Raw genomic sequence first — 22,188 nt, forward strand, 5'->3', positions numbered from 1 at the left:
AAATGTGTCAATCATCGTATCCAGGGCAACCCAAAGCAAACACAATACTCACCTAATTGGGTCCCTGTGTCTGTCTCTCTCTCTCTGTCTGTCTCTCGACTGTAGTGGCTTGTGAACTTCTTTGGCTCACTGTCGGTGGAGGACTCCCTGGAGTGTCTGAGGGCCATGCTCTCAGCCAACATCAGGCAGAACCTCCAGATCTGCGTGCAGGTGGCCTCCAAGTACCACGAGCAGCTCTCCACCCAGTCCCTCACCGAGCTCTTCGAGTCCTTCAAGAGCTTTGAGGGTAAACACCCAAGTGTCATGTGGCGAACTTGTACTTTAACCTGACTTCGTTAGATCGAGAGCCTTTCTCAACCAAAGCGTATATAATTTCACCATGTTGAACAGACTACAATCAACAAATTATTTGTAATTCTGTATTATTGACCTTATTGTCAACCGAAGCCCAGCTGCTCTTCGAGAGCTAGCTTGCTAGCTGTTCTCTCCCAGTACTCCCAGTCCCAGTTCTCTCAGTGGGCATCTGGCCCAGTACTTCCAGAAGTCTTTCAGGCTGAGAGCAGAGTTTGGCCTTGGCTACGGGGCCTTTGCTTCATTCCCATGAGCCTCCCTGCTCCTCTGGCCACACCCTTGTTCTCGGAGGCTGCTAGCACGTAGCCTGCTGCACTTAACTATGTAGGACAGTCGCTTGGCGATCGGGGCCCTGGTTACAGACACCGAAAACTTGAGTCCGCAGAGTTGAGATGTCCCCGCAGAGTTGAGATGTCCCCGCAGAGTTGAGATGTCCCCGCAGAGTTGAGATGTCCCCGCAGAGTTGAGATGTCCCCGCAAAGTTGAGATGTCCCCGCAGAGTTGAGATGTCCTCTGATCATTGAATAGTCCACTTGTGCTGCAGAATGTTTTTTTTTTTGCAGTACGTATATATTTTGTTGACCAGTGATGGAGCCCAAACCCATTCAGTAGCTCTTCGTGCTATGACGGAGAGATGCAGTGTTCTCCAGTGTCTCACAGCGTGCAGTGGTCTGATGGCGTGTAATCACCTCCTCAGGTTTGTTCTACTTCCTTGGCTCCATCGTCAACTTCAGTCAGGACCCCGAGGTGCACTTCAAGTACATCCAGGCCGCCTGCAAGACGGGCCAGATCAAGGAGGTGGAGCGGATCTGCAGAGAGAGCAACTGTTACGACCCCGAGCGCGTGAAGAACTTCCTGAAGGTAAGACACGCCCCCTCCAGGTCAGGACACGCCCCCTCCTCGTCAGCCTACTGACGGAACATGCATTGGTCCTCTTCTCCATCTCCTTACGTGGTTTTGGTCACAAGCTGTTCCTCTTCCATGACCTGTGTGCGCGTGGAGCTCCTGTGTGGATCTCTCAGACATGTCCTCGTTGTCCCTAACAGACCTGTGTTCTTTTCATTGTCACTTAGAGCAGTGGTTGATTTATTTTTGCCCATCACTAATCTGCTCATTTTGTTGGAATAATGCAGTGTTGATTTTGTATTGGAATTGTAGATTTCACATATTGGAGCAGTAGATTAGCCAGCTTGTGTTATCCTGTTGATGCCTCCTCCCAGGTCCTTATTTCGGGGTGGATCTAATATATGGCTTTGTGTACTGTTTAGGATTTAGTTGTTTTGTGTACATGTCTTTGGGAGTGCTGTATACTTTCTCTGTGTATGTTAAAACATTTCCCAGATCTCTGCTTGTGTTTGTTCGTTTGAGAGCACAGTTCTTGTCTCTTAATCTTGGTAAATTAAGATTTTGATGGCAGTCACAGAGTACCAACAGAGTTTTTCTGCACGCGTGTCTTACTCCCCTTCGCCAACAGAGGGCGCTATAGCATTTTTTTTTTCAAAGCTGGAGAGACACCTTGATGAGTTTTAATTTAGCTTGTGTGCCCTATTTTATTTCTGTTCTAATCTGTACATTCCGAGAGGCATCTATGTTGGCCACTCATCCTGTTTTGAAAGGTTATAACATTTTGTTTGTAAAAAGCTTAGTTATTTTCATTTCATATTATGATATGAATCATTTTGGCAGGTTACATACAATTTGGTTAAATTTTCCATGATTCTGATTATATTTATTCTGTGGTACGCCTAAATCTGCTGTGGTAAAAGCTTTAAATCAGGACGACCCCGTCAACAAACTGAACATTTAAACAGTACTTCAGCCTTTAAATAGCTGTGTGAGATGGATAATTGATGATCTGTACTTCGAGAATTTGTCCTGTGATGAGTATTCTCAATACGCTGTGAAGTGGCTATATTCTATAAATTATTTATAACCTCAAGTTGAATGTTTCTGGTGCATATTAGTAAACTAATTATTTTAGGGGGGAAATCCACAAGTCTATCATTTTTTGTTTGGTTTTATTTTGCATCTTTAACATGTTCTCATGTTCAACCTTGAATTAATAAAAAAACAAAAAACTATTTGACGAACTTGAACATATGACATGGCTGTAGGTCAATGAGAGTCCATGTAAAATTAGAGTCCCTGTTCTCTGGCAGTGTGACGTAACTGTCTTGTGCAACTCTTGTTTGATGGACAGGAGGCCAAACTCACCGACCAGCTGCCTCTCATCATCGTGTGTGATCGCTTTGACTTTGTCCATGACCTGGTGCTGTACCTGTATCGCAACAATCTGCAGAAGTACATCGAGATCTACGTGCAGAAGGTGAGGAGTTTCTAGTTCCTGTGCTCCTGCCACAGCTCTGTGAGATGATACAGCCTTCTGTTCTTCCTCTGATGGATAACAGTGGTCTTCATTTAACGGCCCACTTAATGCAAATCTCGTTTATGCACGGTTGTGTGTGTGAGCGAGAGATTCTGACCATCTGCATGAACTTGCTGCAGGTGAACCCCAGCCGCCTGCCCGTGGTGATTGGCGGCCTGCTGGATGTTGACTGCTCCGAGGACGTCATCAAGAACCTCATCCTAGTGGTGAGGGGCCAGTTCTCCACTGATGAACTGGTGGCTGAAGTGGAGAAGAGGAACAGGTACATGCCAGACCTCCGCGGCACTGTTCCCAGACCTCCTCTTAGGTCGCTTTTCCATTAAGGTTGTCTGTGGCACTGTTCCCAGACCTCCTGCCAGGTCACTTGTCCATTAAGGTTGTCTGTGGCACTGTTCCCAGACCTGTGTGGCTGCACCACAGCTTTTACACAACTTGGATTTGAACTAATTGGTTAAGTGATCATCAAACGCAGATGTTAAATCACAGCAGCCCAATCCAAGCTCGTCACGAGCGTGTAATCGCACGTTCCGCGTCTCCGCCTCCAGACTGAAGCTGCTCCTGCCCTGGCTGGAAGCTCGTATTCACGAAGGCTGTGAGGAGCCCGCTACCCACAATGCCCTGGCAAAGATCTACATCGACAGCAACAACAACCCGGAGCGCTTCCTGCGGGAGAACCCCTACTACGACAGCCGCGTGGTGGGGAAATACTGTGAGAAGAGGGACCCCCACCTGGCCTGCGTGGCCTACGAGAGAGGCCAGTGCGACCAGGAGCTCATCAATGTGAGTGCTACGTCACTGCTGGTGCCGAGGTGGACAACATCTGGTGGTGATTTGCCATCTGTCGCCAATTGGTGATTTGATGGAATATGAGAGAGAAGGATTAGATCTCCTAACCCGTAGAATGACCTGCCGTTGGATGTTGTATTGTGTGTAAATTTAGCAGAGTTGAGTCTTCTCACTCTTCATAATAGGATGAAAGGTTCTACTGTCTTTCCTATGGCACAGACCGTAGACAACGGTGCGTTAGTGAACGCTATCCAGGTTGTTAATGAACAGTAAATCAGGTGCTCTAAATGTGCAGTTCTGTTTTGTTTAGGTTTTTTTTTTCTAGCCATGTTAGTGATGATCTACAAATTGATTGATTGTTTGTTTGTTTAGGTGTGCAATGAGAACTCCTTGTTTAAGAGTCTGTCTCGTTACCTGGTCCGACGCCGTGACCCAGACCTCTGGGCCAGTGTACTGCTGGAAACCAACCCCTTCAGAAGACCCCTCATCGACCAGGTACGGAGACGTCCGATCTAACCCACCAAACTGAACACATCTGCCTTTCCTGTGAATCTTTCTAGATTCTTACACAGTTCATTTGTCAGAAAAGGTTTATATTGGATTAATACATACGTCCTGCCTTAATTCCGCTAGTTAATGTTTTTTTTTATCTGCATTTGTTCTCCATTTCTTCCATCAACATCACATGGAAGAACTGAATATAAATGATCTGATCAATTTTAGTGTTTAAAAGCACCAAGCTGACAGTGGTTTTGATGGTTTCTCCAGGTGGTCCAGACGGCGCTGTCCGAGACCCAAGATCCAGAGGAGGTGTCCGTCACGGTCAAGGCCTTCATGACCGCAGACCTGCCCAATGAACTCATTGAGCTCCTGGAGAAGATCGTCTTGGACAACTCCGTATTCAGTGAACACAGGTCCGCCACGGTCCTTTCTCCAGCCACACCGCGGCTCTCGTGTCCCTTTGCGTCCATTGGTAATTCATGCCTTGTTCCCTTCCCAGAAACTTGCAGAATCTGCTGATTTTGACTGCCATCAAAGCGGACCGTACTCGCGTCATGGAGTACATTAACCGTCTGGATAACTACGATGCCCCTGACATCGCCAACATCGCCATCAGCAGCGAACTTTTCGAGGAGGCCTTTGCCATCTTCAGGAAATTTGATGTCAACACCTCAGCGATCCAGGTTTGGAAAAATATTCATCTATTCCATTTAGTTCTCTTTCTTCCCGTCATTTTTAAGAGCGTGGATTAGATGTGACTGGTTATAATTCACAACACTCCATATGAACTTGGAGTTTCATTAATCACAATATTACATCATAGGGCTACACTTTGAATGTTTCTTCAAAGACTAGAAGGTCAATACACTTCATATGTCACCTCTTCATGTTCTCTTCTATTATTGTGCTGTAGTAATCAACAAACTGTAATCCCATTCAGATACCATAATCTGCACATCCACACTCTACCCGCAGGTTCTGATCGAGCACATCGGGAATCTGGACCGAGCCTACGAGTTTGCCGAGCGCTGCAACGAGCCGGCCGTGTGGAGTCAGCTGGCCAAGGCCCAGCTGCAGAAGGGCCTGGTGAAGGAGGCCATCGACTCCTACATCAAGGCAGACGACCCCTCCGCCTACATGGAGGTGGTGCAGGCTGCTGACCAGAGTGGTATGACCGGGTTCTTAATGTCCGTGCCCTGTGCAAGATGAAATCCTGATTCGGGAATCCCAGCGCTTAAAATGTTTGTGATGTTTTCACGTGTGTGTCTTGCTTTGGGTGGCGAGTACGTAACAAATATCACTGTTGCCAGGCAACTGGGAGGACTTGGTGAAGTTCCTGCAGATGGCTCGTAAAAAGGCCCGGGAGTCGTACGTGGAGACGGAGTTGATCTTCGCTCTGGCGAAAACCAACCGGCTGGCTGAGCTGGAAGAGTTCATCAACGGCCCCAATAACGCTCACATCCAGCAGGTATGGCACCTCTCACGGCTGGACACACCGCTCGCCAGATTAACACATTAAGGAGTTGTGCTTATTATAAGTTAAAATTATGCTAATGGAAGCTGTGTAGCATGATAGCATAAATTAGTTAAGAAATAATTGTCCTCTTTCAGTACAAAAACTTTGCAGTTGTAGCTTTAAGTATATATATTTTTTATTTGCACAGATGTCATACTACAGTTTATATATAAAGAATTATGCTGGATTGAAGAATTGTCTAAAGGATTAGTGTCCTGACAGTATTCCTAATCTTGCTCTTCGAAGGTTGGTGATCGCTGCTACGATGAGAAGATGTACGAGGCAGCGAAGCTGCTCTATAACAACGTGTCCAACTTCGGCCGGCTGGCGTCCACGCTGGTGCACCTCGGGGAATACCAGGCTGCCGTGGACGGAGCTCGCAAGGCCAACAGCACACGCACGTGGAAAGAGGTGAACCAATGACATCTCTCCATTTGGCCACCGATTGGTGTAATGATGATGGCGAGGTGACGCGGCGTAATTGGGCTGGTGGTGTTGTAGGTGTGCTTCGCCTGTGTGGATGGAGAAGAGTTCAGGCTGGCTCAGATGTGCGGCCTTCACATCGTGGTACACGCAGATGAACTGGAAGAGCTGATCAACTACTACCAGGCAAGCTAGGCTTAAAGCCCTTTGTTCAAGATGCTTGCTTTTCCAGTATAACACACAAGTGTGTTTTAATTTAATGCTGCAGTGCTAAAACTCCTTTTGGAGTCTCTGTGAGATGTTTAATGTGTAAGGAGGGTGGCAGGTGTATGCACTCTGTGCGGGGTAGTAAAAACCTTACTCTGCTGCAGGACCGGGGGTATTTTGAGGAGCTAATCACCATGCTGGAGGCGGCCCTGGGCCTGGAGCGTGCTCACATGGGCATGTTCACCGAGCTGGCCATCCTCTACTCAAAGTTCAAGCCGCAGAAGATGAGGGAGCACCTGGAGCTCTTCTGGTCCAGGGTCAACATCCCCAAGGTACAGAATGATGGATTCACAGGCACCTTCATGCACCTTCTGCATTAGCTTAGTGATTCGTACCGTTTAAAGACGTACAGTGCAGGCGTTTAACAAGCAAGACCCCATGTGAATAAGCATTAATGTCACAAACCAATCCCTACAACATCTCAGAGCTTTTGTTGTTGTTGTTGTTGATTAAATGTACTGACCAAAAATCTCCCCCTGGCACCCACACTACTGCGCCAAGCTCATCGGTTCATTCCTGCTAACAGAACGCAGCTCATTTCCAGTAGAGCTGAACATTTCGGTCCCGTCTGTCCCGCAGGTGCTGCGCGCGGCAGAGCAGGCTCACCTGTGGGCCGAGCTGGTGTTCCTGTACGACAAGTACGAGGAGTACGACAACGCCATCATCACCATGATGAACCACCCCACAGACGCGTGGAAGGAGGGTCAGTTTAAAGACGTCATCACCAAGGTAAGGCCAGGGGCCTTAAGTGAGACACCTAGTGTTTCGGTGCGGTATAACTAAATCTTGAGGAAACCGTGGCACATTTCCGTCTCCACCCCCGTTTGGTCCACAGTCTTGTCTTCATAACTCTTGTGGTGGTGCGTTTGTGTCCAGGTGGCCAATGTGGAGTTGTACTACAAAGCCATCCAGTTCTACCTGGAGTTCAAGCCCTTGTTACTGAACGACCTGCTCATCGTCCTGTCACCGAGGCTGGACCACTCCCGCGCCGTTACCTTCTTCAGCAAGGTAAGGACCAGGGCAGGTAACTCGCCTGGTAACTCACCTGGACATGTCTGCACTTCCACGCCTGGAGTCAGAGTGCTGATCAGGGATCAGCATTTTGCTTTTCATAATGCTGCGTGTAGTGTTATGGACTTTGATGAGCTGATTCTACAAGGCATGCTTCATATGGGCCGAGAGACCCAGGAAACATGAGGTAGAATATTAAAAATGGTTTTATGATGGTAAACTGGAGATATATGAAACATTAAAAAGATTAAATGTAGAACACCGCTTCAGAAAATTTTTAAACCTTCATGTAGCTGCAGCATAATGGATCACACCCTGTAACTCCGCTCAAGCAGAGCTGAGTGCAACGGTGCCGGCAGGGAGAATCGCACAACCTACTGCTGGTTTACGCATTTATTTGAACAAATAACTCTGAATTTCCTGCACCAGATGCTAAGCATTGTTCACAGTTGCTGATGGAACAGTACATTTATTTGTTTCTGGGGGGAGACTCTGGAAAGACTGCATGAAGTTCACTGCAGACAGCCTAGTGCTGACCACTCAGGTTTTCCTGTATTTTATAGTAGCCTTGGAAAAGCTTGCATAAGCTTTTTCTGAACATCAGGGCATTAGTTTTTACATTGGAAGGAGAGAAATTCTGGCTAAATAAATCTGTCACTTGGTGGACTGTGAAATGTTATTTATAGGATGCACATGTAGAAGAGTAGGGTTAACATTATTAGAGGGAAGATACAGACTTGGGTTACCTAGGGCTATAGGACATCTTGAAGGTCTTCATTTTTACGTAGTTTTTCCTGTGGTAAATATATTTATATAGTAATGGAAGACAAACATTTAAATAAAACTTCATTTCAGAGCCTTTAATATTACTTAGTTGTAATAGCTCATAATAAAACTCTTGCTTTCTGTCTCTGTAGGTTAAGCAGCTTCCCCTTGTCAAACCATACCTGCGATCTGTACAGAACCACAACAACAAGTCTGTCAACGAAGCACTTAACAACCTCTTCATCACAGAGGAAGACTACCAGGTCAGTAGCCACGATTCACCACCTGCTCTCCCATTGTGTAGCTCTAATCCTTTGGATTGCGTGTAATCCCGAATCTTGTCTCACGGGTCCATTTGATAGGTGTACCGGAGAATAATCTCCGGTCTTTGATGTCTTGTTGTCATCTGCCCACACTGTGGTCTGCATGTCTGTGGTCTCCCAGATAAGGGTGCTTGTGTCATCACGTGTGCGGTCGCAGTACCACAGCACAAAGGGTCCGTTGTGAGCTCCTGTAGCAGTATGGCAGTATGTGGTTGTTTTTGAGTGGCCAATGGTGGCAAACCTGGTTCCTGATCCCAGTCTGTGATGAGTGACTGAGTTGAGCTGGGCAGAGATCATAGACAGGAGTTAGGTTTGGAGAAATATCTCTCCCTCCCTCTCCCTCTTCTTCTCTCTCTCCCCTCTATCTCGCTCATTCTGTATGCTGCACCTCTGTTATATAAATATGGGTATTGCTACATTGCCAATATCTCCCTATCTAATTGTTATATGTAACTAATTGGCATACATTATGCTAATGAATCCTGTGCTACCTTAAACTCAGCGCTTCAGATGGTGTTATGTGATGTGACTGCGTAAGTGCTCACTAACTGGAGTAAAGATCCAGCGGTGGTTAAATGTGTTAGCATTAGCGCACCAGTTCGGTGCTGTTGTAAACTTTTTTTTCCAGGCACCACTTGTCAGCTGGCCCTGTCTCTGCCCTAATGGTTTCTGCTGACTGGTGTAACTGGAAAGAATAGTTCTGGAAATCACTCATTTAAATACTACAAAATGCCTCAAGATAAATAATCTATACTTACAGATTTAACTTTAAAGATATAGATTCAATCTTGTGTTTGGAGCATGTCTGATCCACCTAAAGAAAAGCTGTTTATTTTATCCCCGTATTTGTCAACCCTAACACAGGCACTTAGGACGTCAATAGACGCGTATGATAACTTCGACAACATCTCACTGGCCCAGCGTCTCGAGAAACACGAGCTCATCGAGTTCAGAAGAATCGCTGCCTACCTCTTCAAAGGCAACAACCGCTGGAAACAGAGCGTGGAGCTGTGCAAGAAAGACAAACTCTACAAGGTATGGGCTAGAAAAACAACAACTTTACAAGAAATACAGCGCAAACAACCAAACCAAAAAAGCCAATGAATAATTAATGTTCTTCTGGTGGGTCTCCCATGCATGTTCTCAAATTTATGACTCATTTGGTTGAGAAGTATTTTTCCAATACGCATTCTGAACTTTGCATATTGGTTTTGGGCTTTGTGGCAGTTCCTAATTGCCCCATATCCTAAACACTGTAGCCTCTGTTACCGTGGCAACCATAGGGTTGCTCTCTTTAGAACCCCCCCCAGGACTCATCAGAGGATTCCACAGAACCATCCCATCAAGTCCAATATGCTAATTAGCCAGGATAGAGCACTAAGTGAGAGCTCTGTGGCGTATTACCTTTCTGATTGGTTATTTGCTTCTGTCTTGCATGCAAATGAAGCAATAAAGCAGGATTTAGTATTCATTTTAGAACATAAATAAAATAAATAAAGGGGAAAACCACATTCTAAGATGGCAGCGTGTACCAACAGGGTGGCTCCCTGAATTGTGATTGGCTGTGGCAGGAGGCATAAGCGAAGCTATTGATTCCAACACCGTCAGTAGGAGGACGCGAGTGCCTAATGTACCGCCTGTCTCTATAAATGCCAAAAACAGAAGGAAAGAAACTACAGATTATGGCAAAGACATTCATCCAGTAGTGCGCTGTAATTAATAGCAGCCATCTTGGTTCGCAAGTCTCAAGTGAGAACAAGGATGGGGTTGTGCATGTGTGCACACTAATTAGTGCGCTATTGCTAAAACCACTTGTTCTCTTCATTTGTATTTATCGGTTAAATCAAGAACTCTGTATCTTACAGATGAGGTTACAATTGTGTTGACTGCTGCACATGTTCCACTTGATATGGATACTATTTTGGTCCGATATATCCTTTTATAATATGAAGAAATTCATATTAAAACCAGGGACTTCAACCATGCTGAATTATAAGTACATTATATATGCTACCAGAGGAAAAAATACACTAGACAGAGTCTATCCAAATGTTACACATGTCTGTAGAACACAGGTCGCAGGACAGGTCGCAGGACAGGTCGCAGGACAGGTCGCAGGACAGCACACTCCAGCAAAACCCCTTCCTTTGGGGGAAAAGGTTCTGCTTATCACAGTTAAAACATGAGCCGAGGTGGCTTTTCTCAGCTGCGGGATTCCTCTAAAAGGACGAATTGGGATATTCCTGAACACCAAGACTTGGAACACTTCAACCTTACTCTGCTATGCTGAGATTAATGTCGACACCCTCATAGTCGACAAGTGTACCTGGCTGCATCTCAAGAAGTAATGAACATCAGAGGAGGTCCATGTCCTACTGGAGGACTGCAGCTATGGCTTCAGGTCCAGGGATTGATCACAGTACAGCGCTGCCATCCTCAGAAGAACCATCTGAGACGTTAAACGAGCCTATACGGAAGACCGAACCCTTTAGCACATCACAAAGCAAGTCCAGCAAACCTTCGGCGGTTGATTTGAAAGCAAAGCACTTGATGCAGTCATAACACGCTCACCAGCCAATAGCCACCACTCCCTCAGTGTGGGAGGCATAGCATTGCTATATTTTATTAGAATTTATTTATAACTAGTTTTCTCCTGCATAGTAAAATAAAGGCATTCATTTCACTTTCTGTTTAATTGACAATCCATAAAACCAGAGCATCTAATGTGTTTGGTTGTAAAAATGAGTAGGTTGTGTATTACAGGGACACTTCTGGGTTAAACTTTGGATCATCATGTGTGTTTGGTTAGGGTTTAAGCCCTATAGTGTGTGGTCAGTGTGTGGTCCCATTTTCTTCATTGGATTCAGGCAGAACTGTGCCGTTGTGTGGTGTGGCTGAATGGTCCCACTACCTTCTTCCCAGGATGCCATGCAGTACGCGTCGGAGTCGAAGGACACGGAGCTGGCGGAGGAGCTGCTCCAGTGGTTCCTGCAGGAGGACAAGAAGGAGTGCTTCGCCGCCTGCCTCTTCACCTGCTACGACCTGCTGCGGCCCGACGTGGTGCTGGAGACCGCCTGGAGGCACAACATCATGGACTTCTCCATGCCCTACTTCATCCAGGTGATGAGGGAGTACCTAAGCAAGGTGAGCGTGATCAAGACGTTAGGAGATGCCAAGCAGAGTCCCCAGGTTTGGATATACGCGCAGCGTTGTGTGTGTGTGCGTGTGTGCGTGCGTGACCTAACTGGGTGTGTAAAATCTAATCTTTTTGATGGACTTCAGGCTGATGTTGATATGATGTAACAACACTAACACCCCGCCCCAAGCATTGATGGATGCTCTGTGTTAACACCGAGCTGAAATTAGGTGTGTGTGATCCATACATGAACTGCAAAACATATGGAAGTTTGTATTTTTAAGATTCCTAGCATATTAGTGAGCCTACTGACCCCTGGGGTTACCGATGGTTCAATTTTGTGATCTTAATGACTAATGCCTATCCTCAAATACACTAACAAATGTGATCAAATTCCTGATTTATAGCTCATCAACTAAAATGACATCCCAATGTCAGAGGTGTAATTCACAAATCTTAGTGATGCATTTTATTCCTCTTTGATGTGGCTTCTACTCCATTGACCCTCTGCACTGCACTGGATGCATCAGTATCAAGACTCTCAAGACTGACAATGGCTGCATTGACCTTTTTCAAGGACGCATGTGCAGACGAAGGCAGCAGACTCTCCACTTAGCTTATGTTCATCAATTTAATATTCTTGAAAACGTTCCTCCAGCTAGATACAATAAGTATGTTGGGATCATGGTTCTAGAAGAATCTGCTGGGAGGAAACTAGTAGAGTGGATTGGGGGAACAGCAAAGATGACTGTTGCTCTAGAAAAATCTTTTACTAAAGACTAAAATAATCCTGAATTTATTGCTCTCCTATGACGAAATCAAGTCTTTTGGAAATGTGTAGACATGCATGCAATGCTTCTTTCAAATGGTCTAACGTGCATGTTTCAGTAATTTCATGTTCACCTTCTCGCCCCCCCCCTCAAAAAGGTTGATAGTCTTCCAGAATTTCAGGTATATCTTTCATAGATTTACATTTTTACATTTTCACAAAAAAAGGACTCAATCACTCACACATAAAATAAAATTGCACATGGGTTTAATCGGCAACCACTGAATGATAACTGGTATTGAATCACAATTAAGATACAGATTTCCACCTATACTGAATGGTTCACACACTACAGTGCTTTATGAATTAATATTCTACCTCCTGGTAAAGTGAGTTCTCTGTTATAATATACAGTAATATTCATCTCAAGTATCATGTTCAAATTGCCACCAACTGATCGACATCAACCATAGGGATGGGATTTTGTAGTGACGAGAAACTTTTCCCAATCATTTCAAATGCTAGCTCACGTTTTTAATATTCTGTTTAAATGTTTTATGGATACAAGTTGTGAATGTCATAAAATGGTTTTAGACACTTAACAGCTTCGTAAAGACAGGCTAGCTAGGTCTGAATTATAACTATTCACCCAATCCTGCTGTTACGTTGAGATTCTTTTTCATCTCGTCCTGCTGTCAGTGGGTTTGCCAGAGGTCTTAACCCCTTGTTCCTGGTGTGTCTAGGTTATGAAAAGTTTTTTTTCTTTCTAAGCCGAACCTCTTTAATTCCTTTTCAGGTTGATGCGATTAAGGATCAGGTGAAAGATTGGTTACTACTCATGTCCTTTGTTATTTTTCCTTTGGCCTCTTGAATTAACTTAGAATTTTGCATGAGAATTTTTTTTGTTGGTACTAAACTGATGGTACACTACTTCGTCTAAATCTCACACATACACATTGGGCCAGAGTCATGTTAGTAGGGCCATACATATGGAAGATCCCTGTCAGAAACACGGCTGAAGTTAGTCAGTGGTACGCTGAAAAACGCAATGCGCTTGGAACTTCAATCGAGACGGGAAATGCATGGTGGTGCTTCAGTACTTCCTCAAAATCAAAGCAGAGCTGCAAAATCGTATATCTCCAGTCCAGTGGTGGGGGGTGGGGGTCATACTGCCCAGAGTCAGGTGCGCTTTTTAGCATATATGCAACTGACATTAAAATGAGGTAGCAAGGAAATTATAAAATATACCGGTGAACCACATTTGTGAACGAGGAAATATTACCTCAGAGTTGATGGCTCTAAACATCATGCCTAAATCTGGTGGTAGGTTTTATGAATTTGGTACTTCTGAAGGTGGCATAAGTATATTAACAACAAGCAGGGTCACCACTGCAGGAGATATGCGGTTACGAATAACATGAATTGGTGAGGGAGGCCAGTTGGAGCAGCCTGCTGACTGAGGCTGGTCCTGAAGCCCCATAACACAGCTGACGCCCAGCTGTTGGCGTGAATAGGTAGACCAGACACATATGTGTTAAGGCATTTGGGGGAAAACCAGCGTAGCATGGTGCGCAAGCAAACTACACTCCTCAGGAATTTAACATTATTTGCATATGGTCAGAGGGATTCATTGAAAACAAGTTTCTTGAGGGAGGATAAAGAGAAGTGAACACTGGGGAAGGGCAAATGCGCTTGGCCATATGTTGTCAGTTTCTGGTGCCTACTGCTACTGTTATGGCTATTAACCTGTTTCTCCGACAGCCGCCCTAATGTAAACCCAGAGTCCCTTGTAGGGACACTGCTTTTACTCATTCTATAAATAACGGTAAATATCATGGCCGCCCTTTTTTTCTGTTGGGGGTGGGTGTTTGGATGAAGGGTGGTGGTAGATTATAAACCAGACTTGGAGAATGGAGAATTGGTTTACGAGTTAAACCAAGAACTGCATGGGTGAGGGAATGACTCTTTGTTTGCAAGAAGTCTCTGGATGCTAAGTGACGCTCGCTCACTGTGAGAGCGGACTGGCTATTTAGTGAGCTCAAGCTGACCGCTGACTTGCTCCTGAAATGACTTGCTACTTCTTGCTACTTGTGTTTTGAAACGGTTGATTGCGACACGCCCACAGTTCTGGGCATGGGTGTGATTCATCTGGTATGTTCTGTTTGTTTGGTATTTCATGGGTCCTAATGTTGAGAGAACAGCAACGGACTCCAGATGTAAATGGCACATCTGGAATCAACTCTAGACCTTTTGCTAGCTCTTTTGCGCATGAACTAATGATGTAATGATGCACAGCTGGCTCCGGAACAACTGAGCAACCAGTTTCTTAATTATCTTCTGTCCCTAAAAGGCCTGTGTGTAAACTGGGCTATAATTCCTGCATTATTCACCCTAACACCATCTAAAGCTGACGGTCCGAACATTTATCTTAACAATCATTTTCATTTTAAAGCCAGTGAGCTACAATACAACACCAATTATGTCCAGATTTCACTGTATGGCCAACACAGCTCAGATTGTGGAGTTAATCGCAGAAGGCTTGTGCATTCCTGTGTGACATGCACCATGGGTTTGGTTTCCTGTCAACTCATCCTGTCTGGTAATGTCAGAGTGAAGTGCACCTAAAGAATAATGGGACCATGGCCTCTGCAAATTCCCAAACCTTTAAAAAAGAATTTTGTTTTAAAAATTTTAATACGTCTTGTTCTTTGCTAAGAATTGTATGTACATTTAGCAAGTTTGACCTAAAAACTAGAATAAGGAAAATGAAGTTGCCATGAACAGTCCCATCAAGTAGTTGTATTAAATGCTTAAACTTGCTTGTTTAACGCCATTGGTTGTAGTTTTGAGACTCTTACACAATTTACATGAGCGTTTTCTCCCTTTCGATTGCTCAGGTGGACAAGCTGGAAACATCAGAGTCTTTAAGGAAACAAGAGGAGCAGGCAACAGAGACACAGCCCATTGTTTATGGTGAGAGCAACTGTAACGTAGCCTAGCCAGGTGTTGGGCTCGGGGAATCCACACACAGGCCGACTGACTCAGGCGTCACCATTGGCTTAATCTCGTCAGTTTCTTTATTTTCATCCATGACTAAAGGCTTATTTATTCATGCTTAGTCGGACGCGATTCTGGAAACTGACCTGCCAAACTTCGGGAAGTTCATGGTTTTACATGAATGACTTGGCAGTTTGCCCGCTGTCCATTTGACCTTCCCTGCTTCCTCCACAGGAACACCCCAGCTGATGCTGACCGCAGGCCCCAGTGTGCCAGTGCCCCCACAGCAGGCGTACGGCTATGGCTACTCGGCACCAGCCAGCTACGGCCAGGCTCCACAGCCTCAGCCAGGGTTCAATTATGGCATGTAAGGACAGCACCCCCCCGCGCCACACACCGCTTGGTTTGGCCCGGCCCCGCCCCTCCGTCCATCTCCCCTCTCCCAGTTCACCAGCCTCAGCTGTCTTCGACTTGCGTCTGAAGATATGAGCAAAGTTATTCCAATACTTTTTTTTTTTTTTAATAATCGTTTATTTTCCTGTTATGAAGGACTCCTTTTATTTCTATATTGTCAAAAAATATGAAAGATTTAATCACAGGAATTATTTTTTTCCACATTCCATATATCTATTAGATTTTGTTTTGCTCATTTTATTTTTAAGGGGAATGGTTTATGAACAGCACGAGGACTTACGCGAAGACTAAATTGTCTCTTAAAAGTATGTTGTGAAGCGTCTGATTTGCACTCTCTAGTGAGAAGACTAATGTAGAATCTCATTTTGGTGTGTCTGAGCAGCTTCAGTTCATCTGTAAAATGCATTTAACTGTTGTATATTCAAAGAACAGTAAACAATGTTCCAAAAGATTTGAAGACCCTGACTGCCATGAACAAAAACACTACTCAACAAATGCCAGTAATGCTTTTCTATATCGGGAGCTTGCTCTCCATTGAAAAGAATTATAAATGCATACAGAAAAAACTACTTATAAAGTGAGTATCTTTTTTTCTGACCCTGATAAATCTAGAAGTGATCAGTGGGTCCCACCCCCCTCCTGTTCTGTTTCCTCTACTGTTTACAATGTTACAGATGGTCTCTCCTTGTGCACTATGCAGTGCTCTGTGTGTGTAACCAGTCCATTTAGAGAGAAGTTATTACAGAGAATATTATTATATAGGCCTGTGTGTGTGTGTTACTAACAGTCCCTCTAATCATGGTTGGTCGTGTGTGCGTGCGTGTTCGTGCATGGGCTGGCTATCGTGTTTTGGTCATCTCCTTTGAGTGTACAGAGAGAATATGAAATTCTGATGATGCTTTCATCAGGCGGCCATGATTGTATTGGCCTCTGCATTTGGGGGAGGGGAGGATTGACAGTATGGTAAATGCACACCCAAATGTAACTTTACTCTACACCCTATATAGTATATTAATCACGCATATGTGCATAAAATAGATAATTATGAAAGATTTTCTCCCCCCACTGTATGAAAATAAAGGGTTCTTGTCCAAAACCGATCTGGTGGACACTTCTACATGCCACGTCCTGCCCCAGTTCTTTGTTTCCATTGTGCCGCTGCTAGAACAGTAATTCTGCCTTTGTCACTGCTAATGTCTGACTTTTGTTGTTTTCGGTTTACACCATACTCAGTGGACAGTGCTTTTCAACTGCGCGTCGTCAGTGAAACGCTCTAGCAACCTGTACAGAAAGTTAAATGACTTTCACAAGTTGATTTCTTTCTCTGTTTTACTGAGGGCAGTTTGGAATCGGTGCACGGTTTTTGATCTGTTAGCCACACTAACACAAACCGCTGTTGGATGAGTGCGTGAGGAACTTGCTTGCCCGAGTGGTGGGTGCTGTGTTTCTAGTAAACGCCTCCTGGTCTCCACTGGCTATGGGAGAGAAGTCTGCCATTTTGAAATTTGATGTTCAAGGTTAAAAATGCTTTAGAATATAGAATTCTCATAGAGAACTGCCTGATTTAACATTAAGCTAGAAGATCCATCTCTGTACATACACACTTACAATGCAAACAAAATGTACTCGTATATGAACAGGTGAATTAATTGCTTCTTAAAATAAACTGTCAAACTGAACAAATGTGTGTCGTTAACCATTTAATCCACAAATTCATTACAAATATCCTACGCCTTCCAATTTACACTAACTGAAGTACTATGCTGTCTTGAGTCACTTTAACAGCTAGTAAAGTTTCAAGTGACCCGTTACCCTGTCCACAAGATCAGCAGGTCCTGGTCCTACACCTAGAACAGTCCTGGACCCTGGAGCAATTTGGGTTCTTCCAGCATCCTGAATAAGGCTGACGGTCAGTCCGAGTTCTTTAGCATGCGTTAACAGTTCCTGCAGGCAGTCCTCATCGGGTGCCTTGACCACAACTTTGGGCTGACCGCAATATTCCCACTGCTTCAGAAGTTCGGGGTGTCTGCGCTGGACCTGTCTGTAGGCAGACACCGCTGCATGCGCGCACTGGGCCGCCACTTTTCCTTTGCCCATTTTGAGGTCGGTCCGCACCACCAGGATCATTTTGAATTCGCCGCCCTCGCCCATAACGCTCGCTTCATTTCCTCCCGTCGTGTCCCGGACAGACTTGCTGAACCGGCCTCGGAGGTGCCAACCAAGAACTAGTCCACAACCGACACCGGCCAGCACCCCCAAAGACAAGGAGTCCATTCTCAAACCTAGAAGCTAGCGTTGAAAAGAAGTATACAATTAATCATAAGTAGAGAACAACGCCATATCTGACTGCAAATTATGAAAACTACGGTTTAATAACTAGCCAACTGCTTTCAAAGTTAAGTTAGATCTCGAGCGCTGTCTGCTAGCTGGCTAACGCTAACCACCGTTTTACTGACGCTGAATACCTGGAGGTGGCACGCGCCGTCACAGACCGCGACACTGAAGCGCTCGCGCGTGGAAGTCACGCGCCACGTGCGAAGCTGCTACAGTATCTCGGGCTCCGTCCGAAATGCCGTACTTCCCTCCTATTCAGTACGCCAAAGCAGTACGAGATAACAGGTAGTGTGTCCGTGGTTATGAAAAGAGCCCAGTCACCTACTGAAAGAACGCACTGCTTTAACGGTTTAGCAGAAGGTACTGCATTGAAATCTAGTGCCTACTGCTTAAGTACGGCATTTCGGTTGGATTTTGAAGGAGAAAACGTACCCGTGATGTCCCGTCCTAGCAGTTTCCTCGTGGGCTATTAAATCCGTCTCTTGCTGATGACATCACGACCGAGTTGAGGAAAAGAGAAAAAAACGCAATTCCTCCGCGAGATGTGGAGCACGTTGTGTGTGCTGACCTGTGTGTCCCAGAACCCCAACACTCACCGTCCATTCTGAGGTCCGCACAAACTGCACAGAATCTGCGAGAATTACAAAAGTAACACATTATTGCAAATGATGCATTCAAATTAAGTACCACGCGACTGGGATTTTTAAAAATCGTTACAAGAGAATGATTATGTATTAGCGACATTTTAACCACAAAAATGACTTTAATCCAGAACACGTTTATTTTGTGTTTTAATCTTGCTATTAAACTGTAACTGGATTGCCTTCGTCGGTGCAAGTAAGCAGTATCAAACCATTCAAACACTGCAGTGTTTGTTCGCAATCTGTCCTATATTGATTCTTTGCTATGGCATGAACGGAAATACATGTCTCCGGTTGAACACATTCATCAATTGCTGCAGCAGGCTGGTTGCAGAGAGGAAGGCAATAATCATTGATGTTTATAGTTCCGAACTAGTGCTTCAATGTCTCTGGCATTCGGAAATAGTTACCAACACATCTAACGGGCTGGGGGCGGCAGTTATTCCCTCAAGTGGAGATATGATCTGGTGACATACACCTGGGGGGCGTGCAGGACGTGGAACTTGTCTCATGTCGCGGTGTGTAGTCATTGGGGGTGTCCGGGAGTAAAGGCCTTGAAGCTGCTTACACTCTTACTAACCAGTCGATGGTTAGACACACGTCCTGCGTGAAAGACATGGTGCGTATACTTCTTTAGTTCATCGCTGTATATATATGTAGTGATGTAATGTAAGTATATGTATATATGTATGTGTGTGCGTATATATATATATAATGGATGGATGACATGATGCTGATTTGGTTTTGATATTTGTTCGTCATGTGCCAGAATACACATACACGTGAATCACTGTAAACTTTTTAAACTGCACTCGGAAATTCTCTTCGTTTAATGTATAATATAATATTTGCACCTCCTCTCTTGTTTCATGGCTACATATTAAGTTAGACTGGAAGGCCATCCTGGGGAGTCACCATTAGACTAATTCAGTCCAAGTGTGGGTTCAGTCCCAGTGTGGGTTCAACGCTTCTGTTGATTTTACTGCCAGTCTGGAGCTGCTCTCAGCAAATCAACAGTAATGTCTGTGTAATCTTTGTTGTGGCCTACAGATCATGCAGTTGAGGACTTGTGTTTTGTTCAACAGAGTTCACCTGGCACCTTTTAAACGCTTTTTAAATATAATGAGGTCACTATTGCCTGTGCATGGCACAAGTGTGCAGTGTGCACTCCTCTGTGAGGCCATGTCAAGGGGCAGCGCTGACAGATCAGACGCTCTGAAATGTGTGCTACAGTTGCTGCACCGATCCTGTATGGCCCGCACCTAATTTAAGACAGACGGTGCGAGGAGGTTTTGAAGTCAAATTTCCTGTCATTTTGATGGCTACAAACCATTAAGTTACTTTTAGCCATAATGTATTTTTTTTACAATATCAACAAGTAAAGAAAAAGAGGCAGAGAGAGAAAGTTGAACAGAAGACTTGTGTGTGGGCTGAACTAATGAACCTGAGCACACTATAGAGTCTGTCCTTGAGACACAGAAGCATGTCTGAGTCAGTAGTGGACAGTGCCGGTTTTGCCTTTTAACAGCCAGTGTTTGACTAAAGGGAATCACACACTCCTTCTCCTCTTCTACTGTAAGATGATCTCTGATAAACATTCCACCAAGGTCCCTGCCTCCTTTAGTTTGTGTGCTTCCTGTTTTGAGTTCCTTTATGAACTACTATAGTAGTCCTCTCCTATTCACAGTGTGCCTGTTAAAAAAAAAAAGTTATTTTTGGGTGCCACTCTCGGGGAAAGAGTGTGCTCAGTTACTGTGAGAAGGAAGTTTGCAAGTTTGTGTCCATGATTGTAGCAGGATATATCGTGCTACATACACACTACAAAAAAATCACGAGTATCATTCCTACTCAGGTAAAGGCGCGTCAAAGCACAGAACTTGCAAAATGGGTTCGTGAATATTGTCACCTGTGTCTACTAAATTAATATCATTAATCATTCGTGAGATGATTTCAAATGATGCTGTAATTACTAAGGGCTGTCATATGGCCCACTGCATGGGGGTATCAGACGCAAACTGAGGTGAAACCCCACAGGCCATGTCCCTACTCACATCTCCAGTGTAAGTAGAGTGTTGCTTGTACAGATATACTGGGAGAAAGAGAAAAGATATACAAGCATCCTAACACACTTCCTTCTGATAAGGTGGTTGAACAGGCATTCTTACAGTTGTGAGGCTTCTTGCAAGACAGTGGGCAGGAGGGTTGCCGTGGGAGCGCTGGTGGGTTGCCGTGGGAGCGCTGGTCGGTTGTCGTGGGAGAACAGGTGTTGAGAAACAAAGCAGTGGAATGTCTGCTGCTGATCAGAATGGTTGCCCCTGGAGACGCTTGGGTGTGTGCTCCAGTTGAACCTGACAACACAGGACCAAAGTGGGAATCTTTTCACTGGGCTGGGGCTTTGTTCTTGGTAGCTTTATAGGACACACACAAGCAAGTAAAACATTAATCAAAGTAAAGCAGCATTTTAACTCCCAATTCCAGAATGTGGTATATGTAATGTGAACATGGCTGTAAGATTAAGGGCATGTTTCAAGGAAATTGGCAGCGTATACGAAACAGAAGAACTGAAGAAACAAAACTCATAGTTCACAGTTGTTTAACTCTGTATAGTCAGTGTTATTACTTTGAAACCTTCAGTGTTTACCTCAAATGTAGAATATATTTAAAACAAACAAGAATATGTGAGTCAAAATTTGCTATATATGTTCTTTCAAGCAATACATCCTTTAAATCAAATATTGGGTCAGTTCTCCTAAGTATTACCAGTAATATTAGGAACAAACTGATATCAAGTGTCTGTACTTCAGTTTCAGCGTCAACACCTGTGCACACACATGCAGTTGGCAACTATGGCATTTGCCAAGAAACATTTCAATCTTTTTGAAATGTGATGAGCAGGTAAAACGAGGTGAAGGTTTCAGTACCTGGTTGATTTCACCTGTTCCATCCTTAAATCTCTGTAGATAAAAGACATCCATCTTGGGGAGAAAATAACCTGAACTCTGCTGCTCAACAGCCTGAGGGGACTAGTCCTTTTAGTTGTTTGTATGGTTGGGAGAGGCTATGGCAGCGTGTGAGCTTGGGGACGTATATGTGTCAGGATGTCTTTAAGACTGCTGTCTTGTGACTGGGACCCACAGAGACATCATAACAGCCCTGGGTAAGACGCATGGCCTAGTTCCTCTCCTGTTTACAGCCTTTGGCACACACCATTATCCAAAGACACGTTTCTCAGTGTGACGGCACGTGAGCTCCCAGGAAACCAGACCCGTGACCTTTGTGCTGCTTGCCCTACCTGGTCTGCCAGGTGAACTACTGCAGTTCTCTCTCTGTCTATCACTTTGACACTGGTCAGTCACAGGTCTGTGCTGGCTCACATATGGAGAGTGGGACAGAAAACACAATCCTCCAGGAAGGTTCAGCCCAAACATGTGACGCTTGCTTCACGTGGCTTAGAGGAAGCACGGGCTACTGGGTGAGTCCACACCCAGATTGGTAGCTGCCATGTGATACAGAAGGCCTGGCTGTCTGTGGGGAAACTGTAGTAACTAAATTTAAAGACAATGGGCTA

General features: G+C 44.7%; 3 protein-coding genes across 10 annotated transcripts in view; 2 read left to right on the top strand and 1 right to left on the bottom strand.

The window, feature by feature from the left end:
* Positions 1-16,096, top strand: part of cltca (clathrin, heavy chain a (Hc)) — a 36,173-nt gene extending 20,077 nt beyond the window's left edge. Inside the window, exons 13-32 of the mRNA XM_077020403.1 lie at positions 106-286; positions 1,049-1,212; positions 2,552-2,677; positions 2,857-2,999; positions 3,283-3,517; positions 3,896-4,018; positions 4,292-4,437; positions 4,524-4,707; positions 5,000-5,192; positions 5,335-5,492; positions 5,787-5,951; positions 6,042-6,149; positions 6,335-6,502; positions 6,810-6,959; positions 7,107-7,238; positions 8,159-8,269; positions 9,194-9,364; positions 11,252-11,473; positions 15,132-15,207; positions 15,466-16,096. Of these exons, the coding sequence (XP_076876518.1) occupies positions 106-286; positions 1,049-1,212; positions 2,552-2,677; positions 2,857-2,999; positions 3,283-3,517; positions 3,896-4,018; positions 4,292-4,437; positions 4,524-4,707; positions 5,000-5,192; positions 5,335-5,492; positions 5,787-5,951; positions 6,042-6,149; positions 6,335-6,502; positions 6,810-6,959; positions 7,107-7,238; positions 8,159-8,269; positions 9,194-9,364; positions 11,252-11,473; positions 15,132-15,207; positions 15,466-15,602 (3,093 nt within the window). The 3' untranslated portion in view covers positions 15,603-16,096. The remainder of the gene's footprint in view (positions 1-105; positions 287-1,048; positions 1,213-2,551; positions 2,678-2,856; positions 3,000-3,282; positions 3,518-3,895; positions 4,019-4,291; positions 4,438-4,523; positions 4,708-4,999; positions 5,193-5,334; positions 5,493-5,786; positions 5,952-6,041; positions 6,150-6,334; positions 6,503-6,809; positions 6,960-7,106; positions 7,239-8,158; positions 8,270-9,193; positions 9,365-11,251; positions 11,474-15,131; positions 15,208-15,465) is intronic.
* Positions 16,097-16,902: 806 nt separating this feature from the next.
* On the bottom strand, positions 16,903-21,652 carry ptrh2 (peptidyl-tRNA hydrolase 2). 5 transcript variants are annotated; one of them, XM_077020405.1, is made up of 6 exons: positions 21,542-21,652; positions 20,786-20,968; positions 19,099-19,223; positions 18,412-18,610; positions 18,111-18,303; positions 16,903-17,934 (listed from the first exon to the last, which is right to left on the bottom strand). In XM_077020405.1, the coding sequence occupies exon 6, from the start codon at positions 17,917-17,919 to the stop codon at positions 17,431-17,433; it is 489 nt and encodes a 162-aa protein (XP_076876520.1). In that variant the 5' UTR covers positions 17,920-17,934; positions 18,111-18,303; positions 18,412-18,610; positions 19,099-19,223; positions 20,786-20,968; positions 21,542-21,652; the 3' UTR covers positions 16,903-17,430. The 5 variants fall into 5 exon arrangements, with proteins under 5 accessions (XP_076876520.1, XP_076876522.1, XP_076876519.1 ...); XM_077020407.1 differs by having other exon boundaries at positions 18,111-18,300; positions 19,031-19,223; XM_077020404.1 differs by having other exon boundaries at positions 19,031-19,223.
* The window catches only part of LOC143525930 (uncharacterized), a 47,588-nt gene continuing 44,204 nt past the window's right edge, over positions 18,805-22,188 (top strand). Inside the window, exon 1 of one of the 4 annotated variants that reach the window (XR_013133780.1) lies at positions 18,805-19,239. The gene's annotated coding sequence lies outside the window, so the exon portion shown is untranslated. The remainder of the gene's footprint in view (positions 19,240-22,188) is intronic. The other 3 variants (XR_013133767.1, XR_013133770.1, XR_013133773.1) reach the window with 3 other exon arrangements.

Source organism: Brachyhypopomus gauderio, chromosome 10 (assembly GCF_052324685.1).
Source record: "Brachyhypopomus gauderio isolate BG-103 chromosome 10, BGAUD_0.2, whole genome shotgun sequence".
NCBI classification, from domain to species: Eukaryota; Metazoa; Chordata; class Actinopteri; order Gymnotiformes; family Hypopomidae; genus Brachyhypopomus; species Brachyhypopomus gauderio.